The following is a 13,441-nucleotide window of genomic DNA, read 5'->3' as shown; positions in this document are numbered from 1 at the left end:
TAAAATCAAAAAAGGGAGGAGGTTGCGCCAACCTTTGATTTTGTAAAGGTGCCTCCCCTTTACGGAATTCCTGGATCCTCCCCTGTGACGCATTATGACATTTGCAGTAAATTTGGAAATTCTGACATTTGTGGTCGACGCGTTATGACATTTGTGGTTAATTCGATTTTGACATTTGTCGTCGACGTGTTATGACATTTGCAGTAAAAACAGAAATTTTGACATTTGTCGTCGACGTGTTATGATATTTGTGGTTAGTCCGACTTTGATATTTGTCCAATGTTATGACATTTGTGGTCATTATGACACTTCTCGTCGACGTGTTATGACATTTGTGGCTAATCCGACTTTGATATTTGTCCGATGTTATGACATTTGTGGTCATTATGACGTTTGTCGTCGACGTGTTAAGACATTAGTGGTCGTTATGACATTTGTCGTCGACATGTTATAACATTTGCAGTAAAAATTGATATTTTGACATTTTTGTCGTCGACGTGTTATGACATTATGTTGTGGTCAATCCGATTTTGACATTCATCGTCGACATGTTAAGACATTATAGTGGTCATTATGACATTTGTCGTCGACTTGTCGTGACATTAGTGGTCGTTATGACATTTGTCGTCGACGTCTTATGACATATAGTGGTTGTTATGACATTACACGATCCAAATTTACATTGATTTATTAGGAATTTTCTGCATCGATCATATATTACAAAAATGAAATAGTCATTTCTTGTTGTTTACAAGAGAATGGAACGTACAGTGTGTACATTCGAATATAAAACTGAGATATACATGTACGTGTACAGATTAACGAAAAGAGTAAGAGAACACGTCGATTGGGAACCATTCGGAATATGATCTCACTGAATTATGGCACAAGATCGGGAGTGTAAATGCAGAAGACTGTCGTCAAATAAGCATATAGCTTAAAGATACGACAGCCATTAGTGGTCGAATATTATTGACATTAGTGCATGGGCTCGACACAATATGGTGACAGCATAATTTTATTTTGAATAAAAATCATACAATAATATGTGAATTAACTTAACTCCGTCAGTTTTTGAGCATTTGACTTGAAATACGGCACATGTGACAGCTATGATAGAGTTGGGCAAACTTCATTTTTTTTCTTAATGTCAAACATTGTGTTGCCATGGTAACAGTATTTCTAATGAAAATCATAGAAATTGTTGATTTATTTACTTACTCACTCAGGTTTTGAGCACTTTACTTGAGATGTGGCAAATGTCAGTAACTGTGTTAGTACAACATTGAGTGATAGTTCTAGTTTGTATATATTACAATACTTCTTGGATATTGGAGGATCAGATTCCATCTGTATACTCAGTATACCTTCATGAAAAAAAAAGTGAATAAAATGCATAATGAATTCCTGCAATAGTTGTGTAATTTTCCTTCGTACATGATTATTATTTGCACGTGACTGTACATGTTTCTAGACAAACTGATCAATGTAGAGAGTTATAGAAATTGGTCTTGTAAACAAACATTGTAAAGTTTTAAAATGAGAAAGAGAGAAGGGGAGAGACAGAGAGAGTATGAGAAACAAATAAATTGTATGATAATTCAAGCAGTGATCGAGGAAGGGAAAATATACACGAGTCATTTATGCATTTGAAAAAGGAGGAAGTCGAGAGAGGTCGGAAAATTAATATGCAGGGTGAGTCTTTGAAAGTAGTATGAAGAAAAGAGGAGCAGGTTTGAGAAGCAGAATAATATACCATCAGTATGAAGATGAATTTAGGGGCCTTTAAAAGCAACAGATATAACAGAGGGGTTGGAGACTGAGAAATAAATACATGTACATACAATGTATATAGATTTAAGCGATAATGTTATTTCACAACTTTCTGATACATGTACACATACCATTGTATAGCCTATTCCATAACTTTCAGCTACTCTCCCTTCAAGCTTTCCATCCATGCGCTTCTTCTCCACTCCTTTTCCCTTCAATCTTTCCTGTCAATATTTCAATCACCAATCAACGGAGATCGAAAATTGTTACATTATTACATTATACATTACTCGTCATGTGTAGGCCTATTGGTCGATATGTGTTTCAATATCGATGGGGGAAGGGGTCGGGCAGGATTGGCTTCACCTTCAGTCCCCCCCCCCCCCCCCCCACATATATTGTAGCCAATACGTGAATTCGCAACATGTTTGGACTTATAGACTATACACTGTATAATCTTTGGTCACTGTAGCCCATTAAGAGCCAGCCTATACTCATCCCCATCATACACCAATAAAGTTGTGGTCTTCCATGGAACCCGCAATAATATTGATCACTGTTGTGCATGAATGATGATTGATGAGATATCACAGAATATTCATTGCTTTTTTTATCTCTTTCCTTATGATTCTCTCCCCCCCCCCCCCTCCTTCTTGTCAGATTTTTTTTCGTATTGTGTTGTTTTTCGCACTCTCACCCGTTTTTATACGTATTTATACGTACTACTAGTAATTGGATGAGGGTCTACCACGGCGAGCAAAACTTTCACAGCGCGTGCACACACTCACTGATGAACGTGTACGAATCGAAACGTCGCGAGGGGAGGGTACTAGTACCACAGAAATACTCACAGAACTCTTCGCAACACACAACCCGAGCGGAGTAAGCATAGACGCATCAGGAGCGGTTTCATTGAATTTAATTGCCAAACGCCACAGGCTGCGTGTAAATAAAAAATACGCGGGCGGGAGACGCGGTGGAAGAAAGATGGGGTTGTTATATTTGTGATTAGGTAACCCAAACCACTACATCAGGTAAACTTTTTCTTCTCTTTTGTTGGTGTTTTTTTTTTCTGCAACATCGTACAGAAGGACAGCAAAATTTGTGACACATACACATGTATAGATCCTGACAGAATCTGTTAGGATGTGGTATAGTTATGTTTGATAATTATTTCCCCGATTCGATGCAAAAGAAAGTGAAACTAGACACAATAAACTCAAGCACAGCATGCAAAAAAAAAAATACGTGGCATTGAAACGCTGTCTAAATATGATAGAAAATGAAAAAATCGTGCTGCATTCTCTTTATGCGCATTTTTGTGTATAATGAAAGAGCACCCAGCACATCTCTTTCGAAAGGTATGAAATAACATTTCCCTTAACATGTCAGTTATAGGTCGAAAAATATGTAGGGCCTGCTGTTCATCAACAAGAAACTTGAAATCTTGTGGGATTCTCCATACTTTTTTTTTAATCGTTGCCCTACATGGGACATTACGATTTGATGTACTCTTTTATCCACCAATGACGGCACATGAATCTAACTAAAACCTTACGAATTCATAACTTTAAAATTCATTTTACCCACATATTTGGAGTATATATATATTTTTAAGGGGGAAGCTTTTTTTTCTTTCTATAGAATGGCTTGCCTCGTAGACACTTTATAACTATTAATAAAGCTGCGAGCGAAAATCATCACCAAAAGACAGTATCACAATAATGTCAGGGATGGTTAGATTTGTCCGTTTATATTCCAGACTTTATTTTCACTCTTGAAGATGGAGAGAGATATCAGTTTGTTTTATGGTTTAATCTCGGAATCTCAAGAGTCAAGGTACACATCTACTTGTTGAAATAGATGAGTCTCAAGATAGCAACTATACTGATTACATCCTGGCAATCATGCAGTTCAATACGTTCTATGTGTTTGGTATCGCCATTAAACAGTGATATCACGTTGTTTATAGTACGGAAGCACTTGATGATAACTCACGGTAGTGTTTTCCACTGCTGATTTATCACCAGGGTTTACTTTGTCAGAATCGGAACTGTCTAACCCCTTTGCGTTGTCGGCCATGGCTGGTGATGTCTGTTGATTTTTCTGTATAGGTAAAATTAAAGCATGTAATATCCTGTTATTTTATTTCATCAACTTGCTGATTTAAATATTTATAAGTACTGGTCAGGAAATATGTTATCAGAAAAAATGGCATTTCAAAAAGTCACATCTACTTATTTCTTGTTCGATTTTTGTAATTTTTGAATCAGTCTGTAGGGAACAATTTTCTCTCTCTTTTGAAGTTAATTTACTTATGGTTGGGTTTCCTCTTGAAGAGAGGATTCTATTCTATATAGATATGAAGGATTTATACAGATATTCAAGAAAATATGGACAGGATATTTGAGTTCGTCTCCTCATGGCACTCTTGACATTTAATGCCCACTTTTCATTTATTATGAGTATCAAAGATTTGAATATTGTTCTTTCTCTCTCTCTTATCCTTTTTTTTTCATCGCTAGTACTATATGACATCACGAATGTGAGTTCTCCTCAAGCGAGGCCGGGTAGCGAATGGAATTAATCTATTCTTCACAAATCAAATGCTTTTGAACTGATCGACCATCAGTTTTCCTGAGCAAAAGTTCATGGCACTACGGGAAACTAGTGCGAAACAGCGCTTACCTCATCTGTATTCTCAAGGAGCTCCTTGGTATTCTCAAGGAGCTTCAGCTCCTTGGTATTCTCTACCATCGTTGTTGAGCTCTATACGTATACATTGTATATCTACATCTCTCATCTCCTACCAATCGATTTATCCTTGATGGTGAAAAATTGCAAATTGCATCAAAACATGCACATTAGACGTATAGAAGTTGCGATTACAGAAAATGAATGAATATAATATTGAATACGGTATCCACAAGTTATGCCGGAGGAATACTACAAGAAAGTCTTCGGCAAATAACTTTGTGTGTGTGTGTGTGTGTGTGTGTGTGTGTGTGTGTGTGTCACTGTGTGTGCTTCACACAATAATGCAAAATTGTATTCTCTCACCTTTCTCGAACCAGGACAAAAATAAGACTCACAGGTGCTCCAAGAATTATTGTCCTGAGAAATAGAATCTCTTTCCGATGCTGAGTTGCTGTCTCTTCAGGTATAGTGTATCACACGACGCACAGCAGCTACACAAGACTCAAATCTCCTATACCAGAGCCTCGGATTATTACGTGTACGGCAAACAGGTGCAGATCTGTGCTGTCCTGAGCACATCGGCTCGAAGCCGAGCTCAGGCTAAAAGTTGAAGCGGGCTGGCAATCGGTCAGTACCCCGCTGTCATGTTCCCCAGTCATGAGGGGCTCGACAAAGTCAGAACAAATTTTATATCATGCGATATCAGTGCACAATCAGTAGCATTTTCAGCATAGACTGCATAGTAAGTGCATCCTTGGACCCCATCTGGACTAGTCTGGCTACTCGCACTTTATAATTATCGTCTCGCCTCCCTGACCCATCAGGAACTTCCTGGCGCTTTTGTGTGAGTAAGTTTTAACTCATGGTCCAATGCCAGCGATCTGGGACTCCGGTTGCCGACCAGGGAGTTGATCTCCTTGGGTTGACCAAATCAATACTAGTACTAGCAGCCGAAGCGCTTTTTCACTTGAGAAGTGCAACGCAAGCGAAGTCAGACAGGTCAATGTTCTACCAAACTTCTCGGCGCACACAGATTGAAGTTCCAATCCGTTGTTACAAGGTTCCCCGGGGTGGGACTTGCTACTTTAGAGTGTGGCGCGGACTATAATATACAGTCGCGTGTGTACATTTCCAGCGATTTAGCACACTATGGGAATTCAACACGCGGGAGTCCAATTGTGTCTTAACAGGGTTAGATAAATACCCTGCTGGAACTGAGAAGAGTCAATATACCTTGGACTGGGGAAGAAAGCATATCTCTATTCTGTATACGGGCTATATTTGGCTAACTTGTTACCTTTGATGCAAACACGTGTGTTTTTAAACAAACTGACTCTTTTACACCTCAGTTTGTCATCCATATACACATTTATATACATATAGGCCTACACGATATACGTGTTTATTTGATTGAAAGCCTACAGAGTATATATATATATATATATATATATATATATATATATATATCCATGTGTGTGTATGATTATTTCTATGCAGTAAATTTATATAATGTACATGATTGTGTCAGTATGTGTGCCTGTGTGTCTGTGTGCATATGCATGTCTGCGATATAGATTGTAGGATATATAACATGCGTATAGCCTACCATAAAGAAGTCCCACGGGTGGACAAAAAAAAACAGCAAAAACGATAATGATATAAATAGTCCGCTTACATAGGCCTAATAAAAAGATTCTTTAAATTGTATATGCGCCGTTTTAGCACTAAAGCTTTTCGCAGCCTCTGAACATTTCAGCTGCCACGTCTCTTATCCAACTCCCATCTTACTCCGTATCTCATATCATTCAAATAAATCATTTGAACGCTTGCTCGTTTGACTTCCAGTCGACAGTAGTTTTTATCTGTATTTTTTAATATAAATTTAGAATGTAATATATGTATCATATATATACATATATAATAGTATATATATATATGTATCCATATAACATATGTATGTATATATATATATATATATATATATATATATAAATTTTAAACATAGAGTAGCGCCGCATAAATATGTTTGTACATACAAACTCTTGCTTTACCAATGTATAGGCTTTGAATTATGTTGAGATTGATCACAAATAATGAAGTAGAGGATAAACTTTCCCATCTCGATATGTTTATGGATACATAAGCCATATAAACTGCAGAATGATAATCACATTTTTACACGCATGAATATTGTTAATGACAGTCGTCAAATTCAGTCCTGCCTTGTACACTTTACAAAAATATCACATTTCCACCGTAGCAGACGTGCATGTGCTGAGCACGTGGTGAACTCTATTGGAACTTGTTTGGAGCATAATATTATATTCATCGCAGGACCTATCTAGGTCAGATTGGGGCCGGAGGGGGGGGGGGGGGAGGGACTCGACTCATATAGCCTGTACTACTTTTGTATATAGCACCAGAATACCGGTGTGAATAATTTCAACGGTCTTTTGTTACAAATTGATTTGGAGCCCAGTGCGAGCATGGATTGATAGCAACAAAAGTGAAATCGTTTAGAACCAGTTTCCGTCGCCATGAACTATAGCATCACACTTCCGAACTCTTTACCTATATACAAGTTCACCTTCATAGACATGTGGATTGGGTAAATGCAGGAATATTAATAGAACACATCAGCAAGAGTTTGAGAAAAATTAAACAATCCGTTTAAAAGTTATGAATTTTTGAAGTTTCTGCTTGGTCACTCCAGGATGAGAAGACTACTACAACTTGTGATATCACATGTGTACAACGACATAATGAAAATAATAAAGAAAATTCAAGATATTTCCCTTTTCTCGCATAATTAAGGAACACTTGACTTCCCTCTTTCTAGAAGGCAAGGGGGGATGATATGCGACGATTCGAGGAAATGTGCACTTTCTTCATTTTTTTTTTTTTTTTTTGTGGTTGAATTCAATTTTTATATTTTCCTTATAGGGCTAACACCTGTAAATAAAATGGACTGTCCCAGACCCCTTCACACATTCATACCAAAGATACCAAAATAAATGAAGAAAAAAATTAATTAAAAATCAATGATGTAGTTTGGCAAAAAACTGAATAGCTGTAGATATTGAGTATGAATTCCTCTACAAACTGCATTTTGGTTGGAGGATGAAAGCTTTTCTGATGGAATTTGAGGGGACTATATTTCATTGGGTACGTGTACGGAAAATAGGTGATTTTTTGAGTGACAAGAACTCGTAGTTTGGCTTTGCGGACCCTTGGACAGAATTTGAGCCGAAGAACCCACCCTGGAAATTTGATGGATGAAAGGTTATATCTCACTTATCCAGGTTAGTGAAGCTGAAACACCTCATTTCTCCCAGCTATTTTATAGAATTTTTTGAAATTTGAATTTTTAACACACGTCTCTATGGGGAATTATTTACCTGTGTAAGCCCTATATCGTTGTGCATATGTGACATCATACACTGTAGTAGTCTTCTATTCATCTGTGACTGTGCAGATACTTTAAAAATTCATAACTTTTGAACGGATTGTCCGATTTTCCACAAACTTTCATTGATGTGTTCTAATAATATTTGAAGAGTTTGTTCGCAAAAACCGATAAGTCCATATTTGCCGAATGGAGATATTTGCGATTAAAGGTCAAGGAAAACAAAGAGAATAATAAGAAATTTTTTGCTTCTTTTGACCATAACTTCAAAAACGTACCTTTATATGTAATGACCAATATATCATTAAAAAAAGGTATTATTTTGTACTTTATGACAGAGACCATCTATACTTCAAAATCTTCAAAAATGGACGTATCGGTTTTTGCGAAGAAACTCTTCATTTCTACATTCACTCCATTCACATGTAAATAAAGGTACACTTGTCCTTTCTTGTAGATCTACCGCTGGCAGGGGATGGGACTCTGTCATATTAATATTGCTCAGCGGTATCGTTGGGTTCACTTGCCATTCATGAATGGTTTGTACCAGGTGCTAGTTTCCAAAATATGCCACCTCATTTATCTGTTTATCAGGAAGTAAATAATGTGATGGCCTTCTTTTTATTCACCTCTACGACTGGCATTAAGACTAATACCATTTGCCACAGTGATATTTCTAGTTCGTATGTACAATACGACCTTTAATAGTTCAAAAATTGTATGGCAGATAACACTGACATTGATTATAACCAATAGCTGAAGAGTGTAACCACAATTTTGTTGGAGGTAATTAGAAAAAGAAAGCATTAATCAGTTCTATCAAATTCAAGATTCATTTGTAAGCTAGGATTCAGATTTTGCTCTGTTTTCAACCCTCTGTACAAAAATTTAACTTTGCTCAGGGGTCAATTGGTGTGTATGATGATGGGAGAGTGTGGTTAACATCCAGACAATGACCCTAAACAGTGGCCAGGGTTTGAATAAGCTATTCATTAGAAATTCCATTATCACAGCTAGTCTTTACTCATCCTGAAATGCAGTGTATGTAAGCGCATGGAAACATGTGCTTGCTTCTTCTTCTTTTCATGTGCATGCATTTTTACTCTTTCTCATGAATTCAGACTAACAGTGCCCAGGGCAATCCACTATGAAATATCAGTAAAGCATTCATGTGCCTTGGAAACGGAGTCTGAGTTAGTTTTGGGCCGTGTATGCATGTGTTCTTCATTTGGCTTTGAATATATTGGGATTTATGATAATTTAATTTGCAGTATAACAGAGGTCCACCTGTTCATTGAAAATTTTGAACTCGCGCTTAGCGAAAAGGAATATACAAGCACATGTCCCTCGGATTGGACATAAAATGGAGGTCCTAGATGTGTGAGACAGTCACAACTCATGCACGTAAAAGATCCCACTGCATTTATTCATCGCAAAGAGCAGGGTGTTTAAGGCTTGCATCCAACTGGACCTATTATGAAAGTTGAGACCAGCTATTGCAGCTAAATTATGGGTTATCCAGCCATCTTACATGATGGAAAATGAAACAATCAAACAAACATAAGGCACTGTATACAGGGATGTCAAGTTCAAAAACTTTTTATGAGTGAGATTTTCATGACTCGGCATCTCGGCGCGCGAATGTGCACGTGAGCGAGGGTGTGGGAGGGGTTTTTCCCCCTGTGGCCTCCCACAGTAGGGAGCCTTTTCAATTTTTAGGTCTTAATGGTGCGATCAGGTGCATACTTAAGCGACTATTTTTTACTTATTTTGAATGACAAAAGGGAAATATACCTTCAATTGCAAATATCACTTTAATCTTTTGAGCTATGCTCCTTATTACAGGCCAAAGTTGCAGACTTCGCCCGATGCGTGAGAAAAATGGGTGCCATGCGTGAGATCGTGAGACGGCCCCTAAATGCTTGAGTCTCACTCAGAATGTGTGAGACTTGGTAGCTCTGCTGTATAGGCCTACAACTTCGAGGAAAAAAAAATAATTTCGACTATTTTTATATTGAAACTGAAACATTAACATTTTATACGTACGTCTTGCATGTTGTGTATTGCTGTCTTCTTGGTTTACTTTTGCTGGAGTTTGTGAGATCATTGTGTGACAGTTTGTCTTTAGATTGATGAATTGTCATTATGTTGTTGGTGTTGGGGCATTGTCAGCATGCAATATCATCAAGAAATATGATTAAATTGTCGTTGCGTTGTTTGAATGCACTGCTGATTGGACATTACAATTTGAAATTTATTGAGATGAAAAACAACGGATATTGATTATGAACAAAGAACAATGTAGAACCTGTAAACAATCATGATTACACTATATGCAAGCCTCCATTGGTTGTGTTGGCCCTTTTGTTTCTTAAAAAGTCTATTCCATTTTCATCGTTAAATTGATTGCATGAAGAAAAATAAAATTGAACGCTCCAAACAAGCTCATTGGGACTATCACATGACTATCGCATGAATTTGAATACACGATGGTAGGAAAGTCGGTGCTGGCATTTTGAAATTGAATGCCCAATCGTGAATTTGATTTCACGAAAACGAAATAGAACGCCCATAAATGAAATTGATCACTCGGATTCTGAATTTGAATGCCGGAATATTTTCGCGTGCGTTCTCTGTGTGAATTTGAATGCACATGAATGAATTTGAATGACAAAAAGTACGAAATTGACCGGGAAAAGAAAAACTTAAAGTAGTTGTTCCGTACAAGATTACTTCCACCAAGCTTAGAATTTTTAAAACCAAGAACCTCTTCTTTAGTTTTTGTATCCCAACTCTAGTTTGTTCATTCAAATGGTGATCCCTAAGTTCGAGGATTAAGCTAACTTCAAGGATAAGTTCGTAATTATATAAGTATGGGCCTCAAGTGTCTCATGGTCTCTTTCGTTACGAAACCGGCAATTTTCGTCACAAAATTCATGTCGTTGACAAAATTTACGTTGTCATGTGCAGTAAATAATTGTCAACGAAAACAAAACAACAAACAAAAAAAAAATTTGTCATAAAGTTGTAATTTCGTTAACCAAAGAGACTATGCGAGATATGAAAGTACATGTAACTATTCATAGGGCTCACACCTGTCAATAAAATGGAATGTCCCAGACCCCTTCACAAAATCGTACCAAAGATACCAAAAATAAATGAAGAAAAAATGATTCAAAATCAATAATGCAGTTTGACAAAACAAAAATGAATAGCTGCAGATATTGAGTATGAATTCCTCTAGAAACTGCATTTTGGTTGGAAGATGAAAGCTTTTCTCGTGAATTTTGAAGGGACTATATTTCATTGGGTGCATGTACAGAAAACATGTGATTTTTTTAGTGAAAAAACTCGAAGTCTGGCTTTGCCGACCCTTGGACAGAGTTTGAGTTGAAGAACCCGCCTTGGAAATTAGATGGATGTAAAGGGTGTATCTCACTTATCCAGGTTAGGGAAGAAGAAACATCTCATTTCTCCCAGCTATTTTACAGAATTTATTGAATTTTGAATTTCAACACACGTCTCTATGGGAAATTATATTTACCCGTGTGAGCCCTATATAATAGGTGTTGAAGAGCGGCTTGGCACATGGAACATCAAAACCACAAAAATGTTAAGAATTTAATTGTCAGGCAAGAACGTATACTTGATACGCCTAAATTTGCACAACTTGCGAAAGGATTCCACTCCGTCTCTAGCACCTCCCTGCTTGGCAACTCCTGTCCATTGTTCAGCTTACTTTTTACAGGAGAAGGGTGTCATACCTGGAATATGAATAAAGATAATCTTTAGGATTTTTGATAGATGTAGGGGACTATTGAGAACAGGGTGAAGAATTATGATCCGGGTTTTTTTTTTCAGTATTCAGTGATTTAGTTACATAAAGAACAAAAGGTATCAATAGAGGTTTATAGGTTTTTATTATAGGGTCCTTTTCAGTTTCCACGAATTTGTGATCGATTATCAGTAAACAATGAGCACAAACTGTAGCTATTGGTGCTCCATTTCTTCTATCAAGGACAGTGATCCTTTCCGTTGGGCATCTCATTTCCGCTGCACCGGCCACACACAACCTATATTTATCTAGGTCACCATTTCCTGTAGAAACTTACTTCACCACCATGTCAAAAGGGATGTACAACTCTTGTTGTATTATAGCACAGTGGCGTGGGAAAATCATTTCTCTATATTCTCGATAGAGAAACATGATTATTTATCATAGACAACAAAATAAGTCACATACAGCAAGACATTGACACATGTATTATAGAAATTTTATAGCAGAAAGGATTTATAGGGAAACGTGTTTTCTTTCTTGCTTGCTTGCTTTATCTCTCTCTCCCTCTCTTCCCTATCAGCTCTCCCTCGATTTCCCCCTCTCTCTTTCTCTTGACTTTTATATTTCTTTGCACGCCAAATGAAACAAGAAAACACACGCACACACACACACACACACGCACACAACGACAAACTTCCAATTACAACCAAAACCAAACAATAACAACAAAAGGCATTCTGTAACATTCTGTTTGACTTGATAACCGTTCACGACTTGTTGTGACTCAGCAGCCAGACCGATCGAGGAATTATAGACGAGTATTTTTATCTGGCCACGAAAAGCAGCTTTTACTTGTGACAGTCTATCTCTTGAAATTTTTAAGAAGATCTTCTTACTATGTCAGGTCGTAAAAGAGACATCCTCAAATTTGAATACTCTTGTTAGTATTATTGGAACGCCAGGAACAATCCAGAGCCAAGAAAATTGAGAACATGAGCTGGTAGCGTTTGTTGAAAGAAGCAAGTAAAAAATGATCAGGAACTCAAACGCATGCTTCATATCCAGGAGCTGCAGATGGCACTAAACGTCTCGTCCTCGCGGCAAAATATCTTCAACGTGTTGAGAATAACGTTGGGGTGTGGGGAAAAAAATATTCTGAAGTTTAAATCAGACTGGAACTTTTTCAAAGAGGGAAGTGACCGGTCTCCAGGCGTAGTGCGCCGCAAAGTAGGTATTCCTTATAAAAAGATTGCTTCTGGTGGAAACCTCCGGCTCGCAGAAGGTTCGGACAGTCGCACTTGAACCGTATTGAACCTTGATGAGATAATCCTTGAAGCAGCTCTTTCCGAACTAAACTCGACTCATCCTTGGATCCTTGGTGTCTTTTCATCTCAGTTTGTACTTGACAACTCTCGATCTTTTCTTCAATCTTCTGATAGTTTCTCTATGTTAACCGCCCCCCCCCCCCCCGGAAAGGAAGTGCAATGTTCAAAGCGTGTTGAATCCCAAACAATTGCAACATTAGGCCCTATCTATGACGACCGATTAGGAATTTCACTTTCTTCAACTATTACGCGTGTATAGGCGGTCTACTCGGTGACTGGACAATCTGTCGCCAAATCATTAGTTAAGACTCTTATTCACACCACAAGGCCAAGTTGTAAAGGCCTACACTTCGTGTAAAATTTCAACCTCACCGAATGTTCTGGTGCGAGGTAGGCAATATCTGGGCCCTGTCATAAAAATTGTGATAGAAATCAATCAATCACAAATCTCTTGAAAGCTGC

At 37.7% G+C, this 13,441-nt stretch overlaps 1 protein-coding gene across 1 annotated transcript in view; it reads right to left on the bottom strand.

Moving 5' to 3' along the window:
- Positions 1-3,859, bottom strand: part of LOC139736245 (solute carrier family 23 member 1-like) — a 52,998-nt gene extending 49,139 nt beyond the window's left edge. The window contains exon 1 of the mRNA XM_071646977.1: positions 3,772-3,859. Coding sequence (XP_071503078.1) covers positions 3,772-3,855 — 84 coding nt within the window. The 5' untranslated portion in view covers positions 3,856-3,859. The remainder of the gene's footprint in view (positions 1-3,771) is intronic.
- Positions 3,860-13,441: the final 9,582 nt, after the last annotated feature.

The sequence above is a fragment of the Diadema antillarum genome, unplaced genomic scaffold (assembly GCF_040938485.1).
Source record: "Diadema antillarum isolate AM-2024a unplaced genomic scaffold, OU_Dant_1.0 seq00000634_RagTag, whole genome shotgun sequence".
NCBI classification, from domain to species: domain Eukaryota; kingdom Metazoa; phylum Echinodermata; class Echinoidea; order Diadematoida; family Diadematidae; genus Diadema; species Diadema antillarum.
Note: the sequence above shows the minus strand (reverse complement) of the source record. Positions and strands in the feature narration are given on the sequence as shown.